This window comes from Populus euphratica, unplaced genomic scaffold, assembly GCF_000495115.2.
Source record: "Populus euphratica unplaced genomic scaffold, PopEup_1.0 scaffold58.1, whole genome shotgun sequence".
Lineage (NCBI taxonomy): Eukaryota > Viridiplantae > Streptophyta > Magnoliopsida > Malpighiales > Salicaceae > Populus > Populus euphratica.
The window spans coordinates 1,913,404-1,932,975 of record NW_011499864.1 but is presented as its reverse complement, the minus strand read 5'-3'; the positions used below and the strand labels follow the sequence as shown (position 1 = coordinate 1,932,975).

At 35.6% G+C, this 19,572-nt stretch overlaps 1 protein-coding gene across 1 annotated transcript; it reads left to right on the top strand.

The window, feature by feature from the left end:
- The first annotated feature begins 306 nt into the window (after positions 1–306).
- On the top strand, positions 307–19,319 carry LOC105125822 (histone-lysine N-methyltransferase, H3 lysine-9 specific SUVH4-like). Its single transcript, XM_011026452.1, has 15 exons — positions 307–1,071; positions 1,335–1,436; positions 3,258–3,326; positions 3,834–3,888; positions 4,051–4,160; positions 4,934–5,110; positions 6,039–6,137; positions 7,162–7,260; positions 13,180–13,229; positions 13,325–13,413; positions 16,546–16,705; positions 16,833–16,938; positions 17,038–17,220; positions 17,780–18,013; positions 18,825–19,319. The coding sequence occupies exons 1-15, from the start codon at positions 658–660 to the stop codon at positions 18,936–18,938; spliced, it is 2,061 nt and encodes a 686-aa protein (XP_011024754.1). The 5' UTR covers positions 307–657; the 3' UTR covers positions 18,939–19,319.
- Positions 19,320–19,572: the final 253 nt, after the last annotated feature.

The window sequence follows — 19,572 nt, the reverse complement described above, 5'->3', positions numbered from 1 at the left end:
ACCTGTATTTAATGCTATTATGTTTGGTGTTTTATTAACAAATACAATGCTCTTAATTTTCATATTATAGTTAAATTAAATTAAGCTTCTTGAATTTGGTATTGCAGTAAAATGCAAGAAAAAATTAAAACTGTGTAACTGGGCGGCTAATTAGTAAGTAGAAAAAGAAATTGTACCGAACACCCAATCATTTTATAATTGAGAATTGGTTTTTTTTATTTTGTTTCTAGGCGCGGGAAAAAATAGAAAACACTAAACAGGAGGGAGATGATAAAGACAAATAAAAAAAGCTACAGTTTTGGTTTGCACCGCACGCGCTGGGACCGTACCATACAGGAGAATCGATCAATGAGGAGCATCCTCTTCCCTCCTTTTTTCTCCTTCTTGCTTCACAGTCAGTCACGATCATCTGCCTGTCACTTCCATTATTTTCAATCTCACGCGCCTCGCCCCCTCTCGAATCCCTATTCCCTCCTCTCTCTCCTTCTTGCTTCTCAATAGTAACCATCATCTGTCTGTTACTTCCAACTTATTTTGAATTTCACGCGCCTCCCTCTCTCTCAAATCCCTAAAAATTCAAACCCCCCATTTCTCCGCTCGCAAATACCTAATTCCACCGGTGATTTTTTTTTTTAATTTTAGATTTGTGGGGTGAAAATGGTGGAGCAATGCGTGAGCAATGGTACGGAAAGGAAAACTGTAGCGAAAAATGGGAAAAAAGAGAGAAAAAAGACAGAGACACAGAGGAGGACGAGTGATAGAATCAAGAGCAGGCAGAGAGAGGAGAAGGAGCAATTGGTGAGAAAGAGAGTGCAGGTATTGGATGGGCAAGAAGACAAAGGAAACCCTAGAAAGAGACCGAATGTCAATGCGACTGAAGAGGAGAAGGAGAAGGAGGTTGCGATGGCTGAAAGGATGGTAAATCAAGTTTTGGGGTCAACTGAAGTGCGAAAGGAGGTGACTTTAGGTGATGCTAGTGGTGCGGGTGGTGCGTTGCCTGATAAAAGTGCTACTGTTAAAGTTAAGGATACTTTAAGGCTGTTTAACAAATTTTATCTCCAGTTAGTGCAGGTATATTTCTCTTTAGAAACCCACTTTTTATCCTCTTCTCCTACTATTGTTTTGTTGTTGCTATGTTTACTGTTTTGCTTTTTTTTATTTCTTGATTTCAGGTATTGAGTCGGGTGGTTTCATAATGGCTTTCTTGTTTGGCCTGATTTTTGTTGTGTGTGTAGTGTCATGGCTTGTTAATGTGTTGGTTTTTGAAGATTTTGTGTTTATGTTTCATTAAATTTAGTCGAGGGAGTTTATCATTTTTTTACTATGATGCACAGGAAGAAGAGTTGAGGTGTGCGAAAGCAAAAGTTGATAAAAAGGTCTCCCAAGGTTCAAAAAAATTCCTCAAAGGTTCGAAAAAATCAGCTGATAAATCCAAGGTTAGCTTCTCCTTCTGACTTTTGCTTCAGTTATGCAATTTTCTTTGCCTTGGTCCACGTTGCTTTAGCATGGTTTGCTACCCTTGTTCACACTTTCTACTTTTCGTATGCGAAGGTATATCAAGTGGGTATGGATCGTTTCTTAATCTGCTTCTTTCATGCAAACATTTGACGAATTACGCTCTTATGCCATTAGAGTGCCTTGAATGAAACATTATTGTCTTGATCTTCTCATTATGTGACTTCCTATCCATTTTGAGGTCCTCTGGGATATTGACACTCTGGTAAGCTCCTACTTCAATAGCTTTGATGTGAACATATAGCAGAATCAGGTCCGTGGGCAGTATTTGAGAGATTCGGTGCTCTGTTTTTTATCAGTTGGTTTATATTATAGCACAATGGCTGATTGGGGACCTGGAGGAGGATGATAAGGCTAGGAAGGAACTCAATGATAACATAAAACATCGTGTTAGTTTTTAAGGTGGATTTTTTGTGAAAAAATGGTGCTAAGGATGAAGCAATTATTCTCCTTGAAGGAGTGGCAATCATTGTTTTTATGGAAACAGGGTTGAAAGTTAGATGTAGTTGCATGCAGACTGCTCTCTGTGATGATTATCTATGTTTTTGATGGGAACAAGCAAAAGACTACCCGTGGAAGAAGTATCCACTTTGTCCTTGATGGATATTTTGTTGAGATTCTTGCATTTTTTGGTTTATCAGTCAGTCTTCTGTATTAATACGGAGGATTTTCTGATTTTTGTTTTGTTTATTTGTGTTCTTTGAATTATTGTTGAAAACCTATATTATTTTGATGTCATTTCCTGTGAGTGGGCGACACTAGTTGGTATGTGTAATTTAGTGAGTGTTTGTTTTTGCATTACAACCTACTTTTTGCTTGAAAAAGCATCAAATTGATTTTTTTAGGTGTTTTTAGATGATTTCAATGTGCTAATGTCAAAAATTAAAAAAAAAATCTAGAAAAACATCATTTTGATATATTTTCAATTGAAAAGCACTTTTGAAAAGCACCCGCATTACAACACCAAACACCACTTCTTCTCTCTTTATTAATAAAAAAGGTCCATTGGTAATTCAATTTGTAAAAGGACATCTTGCCTATCAACGAGGAGCTTCCCGTGATGAGCAGAGAGAATACTTTAGGAAGCAGCCTTCAAAAAAACCAGAATACTTAAAATTCAGTCATCCAAATTCCTCCATTTAACGCATATAGGTGTTCCTTTTATAGGACACCAAAATGGTCTAGCTGTCCTAAACTAAATTGGAAATAGAAAAACAATTAAGAAAAAGGAAAACCATAAATACTAGATGCTCCTAATGAATATTGTAATTCCCAAAACGAGCTAAGATTCCCAGATAGTACTAATATTTTCTAAGCATAATGAATTCCTAGTTAGACCACGTGTACAAGAAATCTTAAAATCTAAAATCAAATTGAAGTAACATACAAATTTTCCTTTTCTTGGTTGCATCAGCATGCAACATCCATCTCCTGGAGTTATGAACAAATTTGAAGTAGGAGCATTTGAGTGATTGATTGTGTTTGAAAGCATTGAGAGTGTCTAAGTGGGATGCTATTACCAAACAAAGTTTGAATTGAATTCTTTGCTGTCCTTCCATGATCGTAGTAGCTGTTCTTTAATTCTACATCTTGAAATGTGCTTTTGTAACATCTTCTAACATATATGTGCACATACATGTGCACTGATGATCTTCAAATAATATTAGGAAATTGAATGCTGTTTTGTGATCTGGGCAGTGCATATTTTCCCCTATATATGCTGATCTACAATTTTGGTGCAGAAAGAAAAACCATCTGAAGATGCTGACAGGAAAAAAGCCAAGCGTCCTGATTTAAAGGCAATAACTAAGGTAAGTGAAGATGCAACAAGTCTGACTCTTTTTAAGAAATTTTACCTACTTATGTCACTTCTTAGGGTGTTACTTCTAATAGAGCTACACTTTATGAATAGTTCATCTCAGGTGCAATTCCACCTTTCATGATTGCACAGCTTATCATAAATGGGTGAACATTGAGTATTTCTTGTTTGTTTCACTTGTGCACCTGCTAAGTTCATGATTTTAAATTCATGATTCATAATGTACTATATATGTTTTTCAATCACTGAAAGATTGAATCAGTTTTCTCTATTTCTTTTTATCTCTTGGTCATATCTGTACCTGGACAATTATCATCTTTGCATCTTGATGTTATAGTTATGATGATGACAATGTTCCTTGTCATTTTTTCCTATCAAACTCTGTACTTTGTATTTAAATTGAACGGGACTGATTGTAGAAAAACATGATGTTATCTTTTGTTTCTTTGCAACTAGGAAATAATCTTTATTTCCTCTTCAAATTGAAATGCTCTGGCAGATGTTTGAAGCTAATGCTACAATGTATCCTGAGAAAAGAATTGGTGATCTTCCAGGTTGGTAACTTGTATTTCTATTGTTTTTGACCATTTACACTTTCATACTTTTGTTTGACTTGATTAACCTGAATATTGTGTTTAGCATCTCCTTTAACATGTATGATTCTGAAACAATCACATGTTTCATGCTGGGAAGTGACTGTTGGGTCCAACTGGCAGGTATCAGTGTGGGGCACCGTTTCTATTCTAGGGCTGAAATGGTTGCTGTTGGCTTTCACAGCCACTGGCTGAATGGAATTGATTATATGGGACAGTCCTACAGGAAGGGGGTAAGCATCAATTTTATTTGTACTGTTACCATTATTCTTATTCTTTCCTATTTGCCTTGGATGTCAGGTAGATGTATGATCATGGTTTTTTTTTTTTTTAAATTTCTCCATCTTGAATTGTCCAATTCCCTATGATATGTAGAATAGACACTTTGCTTTTTGAGGGAGAAGTCAGTGGACCTTTTATTTTGTGAATATTGTAGGTTTTGGTATGGGAGAGGGCTCTTATTCCATGGAGATATCTTGTGTCTTGTTTGGTGTATTTGGATGGGTTGCAAATCACATGTTCTTAAAAAACTATTCTTTTTTGTAGCAGATACTGTGAGATATAAGTCTTTTTGATTTTGTTCTGTAGTTTTTTTAGGAGTTTATATGGCTGATATTTGATGGGATTGAATTTCCCTTTTGTATTGATTTTGATGTGATATTTTTTTTTACATGGAGGATTCTAGTTCTCCACATTTTAATCTTCACTTCTTTACTTTACATTGATACATTACTCTTTTATAAAAAATAGTGTTGTTTAGAATGAAGGATGCTGTTTAAGCATGTCTTTATCCAATTCCTCAGTATTTTTTGGATATCTGTGATAGGTTATCCATGATTGAAGTTTTCTTGCTTTGTAGCTTCGTCATGGTGTAAAATCATATTTTTGTACATCTAAATTTCTTAAGTCAATAACTACTAGTAATTAGAGGATTTTTTACTCAACGCATTTGTACATTACATGATACGAATTGATGTCACAACCATTTTTCCTTCAAAATTTACAGGTGTACCATAATTATACGTTCCCACTTGCTGTGGCCATTGTTATATCGGGGATGTATGAGGATGACCTGGATAATGCCGAGGATGTTATCTATACTGGCCAAGGTGGACATGATTTAACTGGAAATAAGCGTCAAATTCGTGACCAAAAGTTGGAGCGTGGTAAGTTGGCATTGAAGGTGCAATTAACTTAACCCCAAAACCTCCTCAATGGGCATTTCTTTTCCACTGTTGGCATTTGAACTTGTACATATATTATTTAGTATTACGGTATATATAATGTGTAAAGTGTGTTATGCCTTATATGGCATATTGGACTATTGGTTTCTACTCTCATTAGCTTAAATTTGAGTTGGATGATCAAAATTTATGATAGGACATTTAGTCTTGTTATGTTTCCTTACATTCTTGGGCCATTCTCTGGGCTAGGGATGGCTATCAAGTGTGTAAGTGCTGATCTTTTTGGGGGCGTCAATCAGATTTGTGGGTGCTCATTTGGCCTTATCTCCAATAAAGTCACGTGCCATTTTAGAAGATAACAAGTGAAAATAGGTACACTAGGTGTGTTTACGGTTTAGATTAGCAAGTCTGTCACCCTTTTTGCTGTTCATACATAGGAGAGCAAGCACAGGGAAGGGGAAAGGTGAGGTTACAGCCTTTCTTGTCAGCATTAAAAGAACTCCAATTTGCTACTTGATAAAAAGTTGATCCTCACTACCCCCCCAATAATTTCACCATTTTGTAGCATCATCTTCTGAGTCTCTTGTTAGAGTTGTGTCATGTTGACAGTCATTTCTGGTTGAAGTCAAGGACCAAAGAGAAATGCATAAGTGAATTCATACACCCACAAATTCACACAAATGTTTGTTCGAGTGCATATGCGCCCCCCCCTCTCCTTGCTTTAGGCATGCATGTGTATACACATACGTAAACACCCACACACAACATAAAGGGTTCGAGATCAGACTATCAAACTGACTTTTTTTTTTTCTCTCCTCAAATGCATGAACTTTTGTTGGGCCGGTAGACTGATGTAGGATCCTGCGGTTTGGCTTTGGATTTAAAATCTCATTGCTTGATTACTGCTTGTTCTGCATTTAATTGCAGAATTGTGTGGAGCAATGTGTTCCTGTGCGAGTTGTTCGAGGCCATGAATGTGCTAGCAGCTACTGTGGCAAAGTTTACACCTATGATGGCTTGTACAAGGTACATCTCTAATTCACATGGTGTTTGTGTACTTGTTGTGCCAATTAACTTGATGCAAAAAAGTTGCGAGAAAAACTGTACGAGATATGTTGTGGCCCTTTTGACTGTTGATTCCTACTTTGGCCTAGATTTTGTTTTTTCTTAGTCATTTTAAAATCAGGTCCACTCTTTCAGTTTTATGTACATAGGATCTTGGTGTAAGGAGGTTTAGACTTTAGATCTTCAATCAAGCTCTTATTTTCTAAAAGAAATTAATTGAACATCATCTAATTTTAGTGACTATGGGTATAATTGAAAATGAGAAGATGGAGAGTGAGCAGCAACTGAAAGAAGGAAACTGTGCATATTACTGTTTTCTGTTTCCATGGAGGCTGCTTCATTTTCCTGTTTTGCAGGCTGCAGCTTGTTAAAAGGGCAATTGATGTTATATCACGTGAATTAAAATTGAGTTAAAATCATTTATTGCTTTTGCCAACCATTTCAAGTTTAACAGGGGATCTTTTGAAGTTCTCCTGGTTTTAAAGGAAAAAGAAAACACAATTAAACATCTGTAAGAAGTGACATCATGAAGTTCAATTATTAGTCAATAGCTCTCTCTCTGTCCATAATGCTGGTCCATTTCCATAAGGAACGACTTTTGAACTAGTGTGGTAATTACCATTCATATGTATACCTTCATTCTTACACAGCAGCCAACCATTTGTTGGAAGAAAAAAGTTTGAACCTTATTGTTCTATTAAATATCTTGTCCATAGGATGAGCTTTTTGCTAACAGTGATGGGCAAAATAAGAACTTCCACAATAATCACCGTCAGGCTTTGGGCAATGGCATATACTGTAAGGGCTGGAAGAAGCAACATTGGACCTATACTGTAGGATATAGGGGGCGGTTGCATATTTCTTTCTTCCTTCTTTTTTCCTTGTTCATGCTTACCTCTTGTATTTTTCCATCTCTTCCTATTCATGCTTTGCCAAGAGTCAATTGTTCTAATTTCAGCTGATAGTGCTTTTACTTGTTTTACAGGTTGTTCAATACTGGGCAGAGAAAGGTTTATCTGGATTTACTGTGTTTAAATATCGACTGAGGCGGCTGGAAGGGCAGCCAATTCTTACCACCAACCAGGTTTTTATGTTTCCTTTTCTATTCAAAGGCATTTTTACTTTCTTGACTGACCGTTGTTCATTGGCAAAATCTCTTGCTTAGAGATGCCAGTATGGTTATTATTTTCTATATTCAGAATTGTCTGAATCAAAAGCTGCAGTGTAGGCTCCTGCAGCTCATTGGTCTTGTTGTACAATAGGCTATACTATATGTCTTTATTTATTTGCTTGCGCGATTAATAAAAGCAAATTTCACTGGCAACACACTCTCAGTTGTTGATATCAAATGGTGCACCAATTTTAGGCTATTATCATAGGGTTGTCTATGAATACAAATGTGTCTTGTTTTAGTTTTTGGATATTGTTAAAAAATGGTTTTTGCAAAGCATATGATACACGTTGGACATGCCCACATTTTAGTTTAAGATGCTCCAAATACACTTGGGTCCAGCTTATTAAAGCCCACAGGAGAATCAGCTGAGGTCAGTTTCCTTACCATCTGTAGTACCTCAGTTCAGCATTCAAAGTGCTAGCTCATATTGCTTCTGGGGTCACCAGACCTCGAATAAATTTCATGAATTCTCACACATGATGTGGGTTCTAGAGCATTATATTGATAGTATGGCATAGCCAAATAGGTTTTAGTATTTATTCTATCATTCTCTTTGAAAACATAGAAGAAGAAAACAATTATTCTCTCTTACTTTTACTTTGATCAATCTATCCTTTGTATACAATATAAGAACCCTACACAAGAAAGTAAACTAATTAGAATCCCTGCAATTAGGACCCTATATTAGGAAATAATTAGGCTCTATATTATTTCCTAATTATGTGCTATTTACTACCTGCAACACTCTCCCTCAAACTGGAGCATAGATATTTATCATACCCAGCTTGTTACAAAGATAATCAACCTGAGCCTCGTTTAGAGCTTTCATGAAAATATCCCCCAATTGTTCTCCAGCCTTCACATACCCTGTGGAAATCAAAACTTGCTGTATTTTCTCATGGATGAAATGATAGTCAATCTCAGTGTGCTTAGTTCGTTCATGGAAAACAGGATTAGATGCAATATGAAGAGCAGCTTGGTTATCATACCACAATTTTTCTGGTACTGAAACCTTGAGGCCTACTTCAGTTAAGAGCTGATATATCCATATTATTTCACACACAGAATATGCCATGGCTCTATATTCTGATTTTGCACTCGATTGTGACACAACATTTTGCTTCTTGTTTTTCCACGAAACCAAATTGCCTCCAACAAAGACACAATAACCTGATGTGGATCTTCTATCTACCTTGGAACCTGTCCAATCTGCATTTGAAAAATATTCAATACGAGTGTGTCTATGATTTTCATACAAGATACCACGTCCAGGTGCTCCTTTTAAGTAACACAAAATATGTTCTAAAGCTGTCCAATGGTGAATTGTCGGGGATGACATAAACTTACTTACAACACTGACAAAATAAGCAATATCTGGACGAGTCACTGTAAGATAATTCAACTTCCCAACCAGTCTTCTATATTTCTCTAGATCTTCAAATAATTCACCATCTTTTGTAAGTTGTGAATTGGGAATCATCGAGACACTACATGGTTTCGCCCTTAATTTCCCTATCTCGGTTAATAAGTCAAGCACACATTTCCTCTGAGATAGGAAGATCCTTTTTTGCTCCTATTTACTTCAACACCTAAGAAATATTTCAGTATCCCTAAATCTTTCGTGTGAAACTGAGTGTGAAGAAAGGACTTAAGAGATGAGATTCCTGTAATATCACTTCCAGTAATGACAATGTCATCTACATTCACAATTAAAAGAATGATGCTAACGTTAGATTGTTCATAGAAAACAAAGTCATCAAACTTATTGTCATGCCAAACTTTTCAACTGCATGACTAAATTTTCCAAACCAAGCATAAGGACTTTGTTTCATACCATACAGAGATCGGCGAAGATGACAAACTTTCCCATACTCCCCCAAGCAACAAATCCAGGAGGTTGCTTTATATAAACTTCTTCCTGAAGATCACCATGAAGAAAAGCATTCTTGATATCCAACTGATGCAAAGGCCAACTATGAGTAGCAGTCATAGAAATAAATAACCCATCAGGATTTACCTTAATTGTGAACACCTATTTACATCTAATAACACGTTTCCCTAGAGGTAATTTGACCAAGTTCCAAGTACCATTGTCATCTAAAGCATTCATTTCCTCTATCATTGCATTATGCCAATAGGGATGAGATATGACTTCATGAATAATTTTGGGAATAGAGATGGAATTGAGAGAAGCAATAAAAGAACAAGAAGATGACAAGTGGTGATAAGAAACAAAGGAAGAAACTAGATAAGTACATTGATGTTTACCATTGTGTAAAGCAATAGGAAGAGCATCGCTTGAGGTTGGATCTAATGACAAAAGGAACTGGTGTAGGACATGTAGCAGGAGGGATTTGTCGTTTGGAGTAGACTTGAAGAATGGGAGGCTTAGCAAGATCCGGTTCATAGATAGGTTCAGAGGATGTGATAGTATAGACTAAAAGTCTTCATCCTCCCCGTGGAAAGCAGGAGTGGAAGATTGAAAATATGGTGTAGCTTCCAGGAAAGTAACATCAGTTGAGACAAGGACAATGGCATCGATATCCTTTTTAAAGATGAGAATGATATTTATTGAGACAAGGACAATAGCATCGATATCCTTTTTAAAGATGAGAATAACCAAGGAAAATACACTTCAAAGACTTGTGATCTAATTTGGTAACATGCGGATGAACATCCTGGACAAAGCAAGTGCTACCATATATCCTAGGTGCAATAGGAAACGACAACTTGGTTGGAACAAGGATACTGTAGGGGGTCTCATCATGAAGAATAGAGAAAGGCATACGATTAAATAGAAAACATGTTGAAACTGCATCAGCCCAGAAAGATTTGGGAATATTCATATGAAATAATAGGGCTCTTGTTGTTTCAAGAAGATGCCTGTTTTTCTGTTTTGCTACTCCATTATAAGGCGTATCAACATACGAAGTTTGATGAAGGATGCCACTGTGAATCATGTAAGCTTGAAAAGATGCTGACAAATATTCTTTGGCATTATCACAACGCAATGTATGGATAGAAACATTAAATTGAGTTTTAATCTCAGCACAAAAAGCGCAAAAATGCAAAAATAACTCAAAATGACTTTTCATTAAGTATAACTAAGTCATGCAAAAATAACTCAGAATGACTTTTCATTAAGTATAACTAAGTCATGCCAGAGTAATAATCAACAAAGGTAATGAAGTACTTGAATTCAATTTTAGATGGAGATTGACAAGGACCCCAAACAAAATGAACTAATTCAAAAGGAAAACTTGCTCTTTTATTGACTCGAGGATGAGAATGAAGATGATGGTATTTGGCAAACTGACACAGCTCACATTCTAATAAAGACACCCTACTAAACTGTGGACAAAGTTTCTTTCGCAAAGGTAAAGAAGGATGGCCCAACCAACAATGCACCTCAAGAGGGGTTGTTTCACCATAACAAGCTCTGGATTTGGGTATTTGTGTGTCAAGCATGTAGAGACCTCCAAACTCATGTCCTTTACCAATAATCTTCTTCGTCATAAGATCTTGAAATAAGCAATAGTCAGGAAAGAATAAGATGCGACAGTTAAACGTATGAGTAAGTATGCTTAAAGAAACTAAATTAAAGGACAATTGAGGTAAATGTAGAACAGATGACAGAGGAATAAAAGGAGTTGGGGTAATTGTGCCAGACCCAAGAACACAAGATGTTGACCCATCTGCTAAAGTAACATTAGAGGTGGATGTATTTGACTGAAAAGTAAAAAAGAGACTGGAATTATCTGTCACATGATCTATGGCATCAGAATCAATGACCCATTTGGAGGATGAGGAAATAAGACAAGTATTCGGTTTACCTGACTTGACAATGGTAGGAACATGAGTAGATGAAGACTTTAAAGATTCTTGGTATTGAGAGAACTTGACAAATTCATCTGCAGGGGTAAGAATTGATTTTTCGGATGTATCATTAGTAGATGCAATATGGGCCGAGTGAGTTTTCTGAGTTTTGTTTTGTAGTCTTCTACAATCACGCTTCATATGTCCTGGCTTATGACAATAATAATACACAATCCCTCTTGAATCTTATGCATGATCAAAATTGCTTGCCCCTCCTTTGTTACCACCTTTGTAATGTGATTGCCCATCTTCATACTCATTAGTTCGACTGACAAGAGCAACATTATACCAGACAACAAGAGCAACACCATACTAGACAGGTGGAGAACTTTATGTGCGAAGTACCCTATTAAATACATCTTGTAACGAAGAGATCTCAAAACTAGAGAGAATGTGAGGTTTGGCAATCTCAAATTCAGAAGGCAGATCAACAAGAAAACTCATGACAACCATCTTCTCCTTTTGACTTTGCTGTATTTTTACTTTAGGAATAAAAGGTAACAACATATTAAGCTCTTCATAAGTTCTTTTAAAATCTATAAAGTAACTTGTAAGAGACTTATCATATTTTTCTACATGGTAAAAGGCTTTACACACCTCATAAATGCGGGAAACATTCTCTTTTCCATAATACAAGAAATCCAGATATTTCATCAATTCCTTAACAAATTCACAATGATTGACCAAGCCAATTACCTCATTATTAATGGAGTTCTGTATCTGTAAGAATAATCGGGCATCCTCCCTCAGCCATGTCTGTTCTTGAATCATCTTTAGGTGGATCATTAGTCATATGATTATCCTTATCGATACTTGGTAAATAAAGACTTAGTAAATAAAGACGAATGGTTTTACTCCAATCCAAATAATTGGAGCCATTGAGCTTGTGTTCAGTGATTTTTGACATCATTGGGATGACATCAGATATTACTTATGCCTTTTTATCAACCATAACTCATAAAATTTTATTTGTAAATCTCAACAAATAAAATTGTTGTAGAAAACAATAAAACCTATTTTGGATTCCAACAGCCACACCAGGGGAGAGATTGACACGACAAAGCACAAATATGTGCTATATCAAATTTTGTAGTATCAGGTCAAGTATAAGCTACAAATGCTCTGATGCCATGAAAACATAGAAGAAGAAATCAAATATTCTCTCTTACTTTTACATTGATCAATCTATCTATTATATTCAAGATAGGAACCTTATATAAGAAAGTAGACTAATTAGAATCCCTACAATTAGCACCCTATATTAGGAAATAATTAGGCTCCATATTATTTCCTAATTATGTGCTATTTACAACCTGCAACACTCTCCTTTGGCAAAATTCCTACTGCAACAATGTTCCTCTACCACCGTTGCTGGTTTTAAATTTTCATAATGAGACCGACAGCTTTAAACGCTACAACTCTTTAATTTTGGTTAGGTAATTGGCTACATGGATTCTCGTCCTCCCCACTCTTAACATTTCAATTTGAGTGTTCTTCTTTGTCACCAGTGCATTCATAGGCGCACTTGGATTATGTTGAAAGCTTCTTACACCACCGTCCCTTAACTAATCGGTGATAGGGCTCAACTCAACTTTTTTCAGAAAGTACAATTTTCATTACGGTTTCTTACCCCATAAAATTTTTTGATTGTAAAACACTCCAGTGATGCTGCTTCTCTCAACCATCATGTTTTTATTCTATGCATAATATGCTGGATGTTCCCTCCATTTCAATCACTTTTCTTTGATTGGATATTGCTTATAAGAATGGAGTCTCGTTTGGTTATTGTTCTCCATATTCTTCATAGCCAACTCAATGATTCTGCTTATACTTAATAGGATGTAGTGATTTCTATTAATCACTTTTTCCCTCTTCTGCATTCCAAAATACATTTTTCACTCTTTTTCTATCCTGAACAGCCTTGGATTGCACATTTATTCACTCTTATGACAGGTTCAATTCAGCTATGGACGTATTCCTCAATCTGTTGCTGAAATACGAGGGTAGAAGAAGAATATCATTCTATTATAGTCTTGAAGCTCATTGCTTTTTGCATTACTATAAGGCATAATTAGTTTCTGTTGTTTAATTTGCTAAGGTTGGTGTGTGAGGATATTAGTGGAGCTCAAGAGGATGTCCCAATTCCAGCTACCAATTTGGTTGATGATCCGCCTGTTGCTCCATCAGGCAAGTTAAACTCTTAAATTTGTTAGCTTAATCAGTTACTATTCTACATATAATGTGAAAGTGGAAGTTAACATAGTTTAAATTCACGGCCGCAATTGTGGCACAGCTGCAGTCAAAGCATTGTGACTGTTGCTTTTTGATTCATTAGTAACTCTAAGTCAATATTCAGTAGCACAAATGTTTAATAACTAGTATGCTGAGTTAGAAGCTTGAAAAAGTTTTTCCTCTAAGCACTTGTCAAGGTGACAAGTTTGAAATGTTCTGGTTCCATGGGCAACAACAAATCTGCTCATTTGGTGTAGCTATCCTTTGCAACTCAGTGGATTCTATATCAAAATTCAAGAGTTTAATAAACTTTGTAAGGGTATTTTTACCTATCTTAAAACCAAAATATTAAATTAAAAATCCCATTTTTTGTTTGAGAGGCAAATTGGTTGGTTGAAGGATAAGGAAACTGAAATGACCTGATTGTTTTAAATCAAGTATGGTATGTGAAAAGGTAAAGGGAATTTACTCCTTAAAATTCTTTTAAGTCCTGGCATATGAAACATATTATTGTTTTGATGTTTTTATTGTGTATATGACACTTGATTCAAATATTAAAAGAATCAAATCTAAAAGGATGGTAAAAAATAAAAGGTTTAGAGAAGGAATGTCTAGTCTTTTGCTGAGAACAATTACTTAGACCATTGTTATTGTAATATATTGAAACAAATTAATCTGCATGCAATATAACTTTTTTTTTACAAGAAAAATGTTTTCAGGATTGCAAGAAGTTAAAAAAAAAATTTAGAGATGGAGATGAAGGTGATTTTATCAAAAAAAGAAAATAAAAAGAAAAAGAAAAAAGATGATGCTGTATGTGAGAGAGGTTAGAAATTAAATGGTATCGGGACTTTTTAAATCGACTAAGATGATATGTTTGTAACATTCAAGTATGCTTTATATTTAAAGGTTGAAATTATGAAAAACATTAGAAAGGATTAAACAAGTAAAAGATGTGAAACATGAAAGATAACTTGATAAAATGTGAATAATGAAATGGTTAAGGAAATTAATTAGTATTACATCATGGGAGATGATTTAGTTCTTTGTATTTTACCTTTTCTGATGACGTATATGTCAAAGAACCATCTCACTTAAAAGCTTAAGCTTTTAAGTGAGGTTTCAAGATATGATTTATATTATTCTCTAACACACTCCCTCAAGTGAAAGTCTTTTGAGCTTGAAACTTGCACAAGCCTATATTACCTTGTGCTCAATTTTTTATCAAATAAATGAAGATGGTGAGATTCGAATTCGAGACTATTTGGTCATTAAGGCTCTGATATTATGTCAAAGAACCATCTAACCTAAAAGTTTAAGCTTTTAGGTGAGGTTCCAAGATATGATTTATATTATTTTCTAACAGTACAACACATGATTGAATCCTAAAAAAATGGTTTGGGCCTTCAAAATGCATGGTAAAATTAAAAGATATATCTGGAAGATGAAAAATTGAAAAATTAGCTAACATGGAGCATTGTTGAAATCATGGAAGGGAAAAGGACGGATATGTTTAAAGGTCTAAATAAAAACCATTTTCGTTTTGATTTTTCTAGCTTACATTGACATGAAGCATGAAGTTTTATGAACTACAGAATTGGCTCAGTATATAACTAGATAAGGGAAGAGGGTTCAAGAGCATTTTTAATGCTTTTATGGGTAATGCCAAAAAGAAGTGTGAAATTTGTGTTAAGTTTCAACCAGGGACCAAATTACCAGTGGGTGAGTAAATGAAAATTCCTTCCAGAATTGGAGCAAAATGAAACTTTACAAAATCAGTCTGGACTGGGTTTTTGGCCATTTTTATATTTCAAGGGCCAACTGTATTGGGAACTTGACTGTTTTCCAGTTTTCTTAGTCGATTTGCATACTTGTCTAAGTTTAAAACATTGCTTTTAAGTTTTAAGTATGTATGATTGTTTTTTTGTTTTATACTTTTCATTATTACATTCACTTACAAGCATTTGTGATTTATTACATCTTTTACGATTCTAATTTGTGGTTCCCTAGTTTGTTGTGAGATGCCTTTCCTCTTCCCCAACAAGATAGCTCTCATGCCACTTATAGGAACGTTGGATAGGGTTTCTTTATTCTAGGATCTGCCCATTCATTATATTAAATCATCTCATGGTTTTACAAATTCAAAAAAACCCTTCCATTTGCAGAAGTAAATAATTTATTCCCATAGCTGAGCATAAGTTTTGAAATCTGTTAGATAGTGGGCCTTTTGCTTTGATGAATTGTTAGTGTGGGCTGCCTTGGAAAATGTGATGATAGTTTCTCCCTTTTTTTCCTACCATCTGGTTGTTCAATCTTGTTTTTTGATATTTTGGTGCATTTGTTATCCCATCTGTCTTGACCTGCAACCATGAGGCTGTAGCCTCAAGAAGAGTGGTCACTGGTGATACTTAATGGCAGGCCTTCTATCACCTTGGTTTCTGGGATATTACTTAATTGGACAGACCCTAAAAGGTCACTGGCCTTTTTTCTAAAGATAAAAGGAGCTCTTCAGCATTCTTGATTATGCATTTTGCCTTTGCTCTATTTCTTTCTCAATTGCTATCACTAGATCCATTAATAGGCCTAATCCAGGAGTAGCAAAGTTTTTCCTTTTCTTCTGCCCAGCCTCCATTTGAAACCACATTCATGCCTGGGCTTGGCCCTACTTGAACATCAGATTTTCTAGGACAGGCCTCATGCTTTGTGATTTTTTTTGAAAACATAAAATTATTTTATAATGAAAAAAATATTTGTAAATTGAGGAACATGAACAAAATAATAAAACATTCAAGATACCAAAAAATAACCAGTTGTACTAAATTGGAATAGTTAAAATTAGCTTAAATAAATATAAATGTATTTGTATTGGGCTTTGATGGCCAAGCCTAAGCCTAATCCCAGACTGTGGTTATAAATGGTATGCTGTTTCTTACGTGGAGAGTTGGACTGTTGTGCCTAAACCCCAGGGAGGAGTCAGCTTAAAAGGCATGACTCTAGGTTACCTAGTGTACCCATAAGAAGTTCTGGATAGCATCCTCCTATGTTGCCAGAATTAATCTTGTGAATTTGAATCCTTGAAAATCTCAGGTTATACCTACTGCAAGTTTCTTCAAATTGCCAAAAATGTGAAGCTTCCTGCAAATGTGAGTGGATGCAACTGCCAAGGGACTTGTGTGGATCCAAGGACTTGTGCTTGTGCAAAGCTTAATGGCTCTGATTTTCCATATGTGCAAATTAATGGTGGCAGGTGAGTGTTATTTAACCATAGATTTAACAGAACTCAGTCAAATCTTAAATTGAAACTCCTTTGTGGTCTCTTTACTTGGTTATTCTTGCATAATAGTACCTTTTTTTCTTTGTTTTTTTACCTTCAGGTTAATTGAAGCCAGGGCAGTTGTTTTCGAATGTGGTCCAAGTTGTGGATGTGGACCTGGTTGTGTAAACCGCACATCTCAACGAGGCATCAAGCATCGTCTTGAGGTGTCATTTATATCCATTTCCGTAGAATTGCAATCTTGTTTTCCACTGTCAAGTTGATTTAGTTTGCTCCTCTAAATTCTTGATGGTTAATGTCGACAGGTTTTCCGTACTCCTAAGAAAGGGTGGGCTGTTAGATCGTGGGACTTTATACCTTCTGGGGCACCTGTTTGTGAGTACATAGGGGCACTTGTGAGAACTGAAGACACAGATCATGTCTGCGAGAACAATTATATTTTTGACATTGACTGCTTGCAAACAATGAGGGGGCTTGGTGGAAGAGAGGTACCATAACAAACTCCTGGATATACTCTAAGACTGGAAATCATTCCCTTTTCTTTTTTGTTTATTTGTATTCTGCATCCTAGTTGTTTGGGGCAACACAGTGACAGTGGCACCCTGTAGTTATACAGTCAACATTTGATCTCTAGTAAATGGAAGTTAGCTGAATTTCTAGTTGGAAGTTGATTACCTCCCTAAATTGGCAATGTTATCTCTAAGCTTGTTTCTCCTTTTTAATTGAGCAGTCTTAGAATATTTGGCCACGGGGCAATTTTATTTTCTTTTGAAATAATGCTAATTACATTCTAGTATAATAGCTAATAGCATTAGAAATTAATCATCATTTTAGTTTGGTCATGTGTTTACCACATATTAATTTACTAAGTACTTGCATGTCATTGGAATTTCTTGTGAAATAAAGTTTATTCATCATTTTTGACATACTTTAGCTTTATTGTTTGCCGATTATTTATCATTTGTTTATTGGTTTTTTTTGTTGTTTATATTTTCATACCAAATGTGTTCTCCTGATGTTTTCTTTTGCTTTTGTTCTTTTGAACAGAGGCGACTAGGAGATGTATCAGTACCAGGAATTAACAACTTTGATGGAGATGATCAGAAGTCTGAAAGTGTTCCAGAGTTTTGTATTGATGCAGTTTCCACTGGAAATATTGCCAGGTTCATCAATCATAGTTGTGAGCCCAATCTCTTCGTGCAATGTGTCCTAAGCTCACATCATGATGTCAAACTTGCTCGGGTGATGCTATTTGCAGCAGACAACATACCTCCTATGCAGGTTATTCACTATTTCTCTGGCTCTGTGGGGTGCCGTAGACATGCTCAATTTTTTTTTTATCTGTTCAACTCAAGCTGAGGATAATAGGTACTGTATGTGTATGGATAGCAGTAGTAGGCCACCTGGAATGGGAGGAAAACTGTTATTCTCATCATTCCCAAAATTGCCTGGCTGGAAAACATAAAACCAGAATTCAATCATTTTGGGCATGCAACTGATTTCACAAGACAATTTTAAAACCTGGGCGGAGGATGGTTGTGACTGGAAATGGGACAAAAAGCACACTTACATAACATCCTCTGTGTGACCGTGGACAGAACATAGGAGCTTCTTCCTTTTATTTTGAGTGTCTGGGGTTGTGGTAGAGTTGTCGGAAAATATTTTATCAGTTGTTTGTCCTATTTGAAACTATGTATTTCAAATCTCAAGAACAATATGGTTTTGAAAAATCAATCCCAAAAACCTTTGTTGCATTATGTGTTGGATGAATGCCTATCTTTGAAAGGATTCGTGTTGTTTAATTGTCACTGATGAAACTACTTGATAGGCTATAACTATTGATTGTCTTGGTCCTCGTGGTGGCATCTGGATGAAGTCATTTCTATTTTTCTCTGTAATAAAAAGGTTGACTCCAAAAGACGTCTTCAAGTCAGTTTGTCCCCTGGATGTCGTTGGTGATTTTTGTCCTTAAAGTTTAAGGGCTAAGAAGTTCTGTTCATGACATTCGCTTGACTGTATGAATCTTTGGCATTTCTTTAGGATTGTAACTTGCATTCCACATGAACTTACCAGTTCTGTTGTTTCCTTTTAGGAACTTACTTATGACTATGGCTATGCCCTGGATAGCGTCTCTGGCCCCAGTGGAAAAATAAAACAGATGCCGTGCTACTGTGGTGCAGCAGATTGTAGGAAGCGCTTGTTCTAGTCAGAGTTGGTCAAGCTGCTTTTGTTCATCCAAACTGACCGTCCTGCTCTTTTGAGATTCTTGCCGGGGAATTTTGCCTAGCACTAGGGATGTGTACATTGACAATCGGTTAATATAGGGTATATCACACTGCTGCCTTGTGAAAAACATTAACTGATGCAGCCTGCAAGCCCTATTACCACCTTTTTTTAGTGAGATTCATTTTCAACTAAAATCCTGAGTTGTCAAAGGTCACAGCCATGTGTTAACGTTGTAACTCGCGGTAATGAACAGAGAAGAAATTTACATTATAGTGCTTTTATGAATGTTTAGAAATTATATGTGAAATTTTCACTGTTTCCACAATGCCCTTGTATAAAGTTTTGTCACAGTTGTTTTGCATATAATTTTTAGGTACTGTTTGCGGCTGCAGTTTATCTTGCATTTCATTGAATTTTGAATTTTTTTCCTGTTTCAAATTTTTTTTTTAGTATTTTTAGATTGTTTTAATTTATAAATATTAAAATAAGTTTTAAAAAATAAAAAAATTATTTTAATTTATTTTTAAATAAAAATTATTTTAAAAAATTATCTCCAAAGACTTTTAATGTGGTCGATACAATGCCTTCAAGGAGTGGCCCCTTTGATTTTAGCA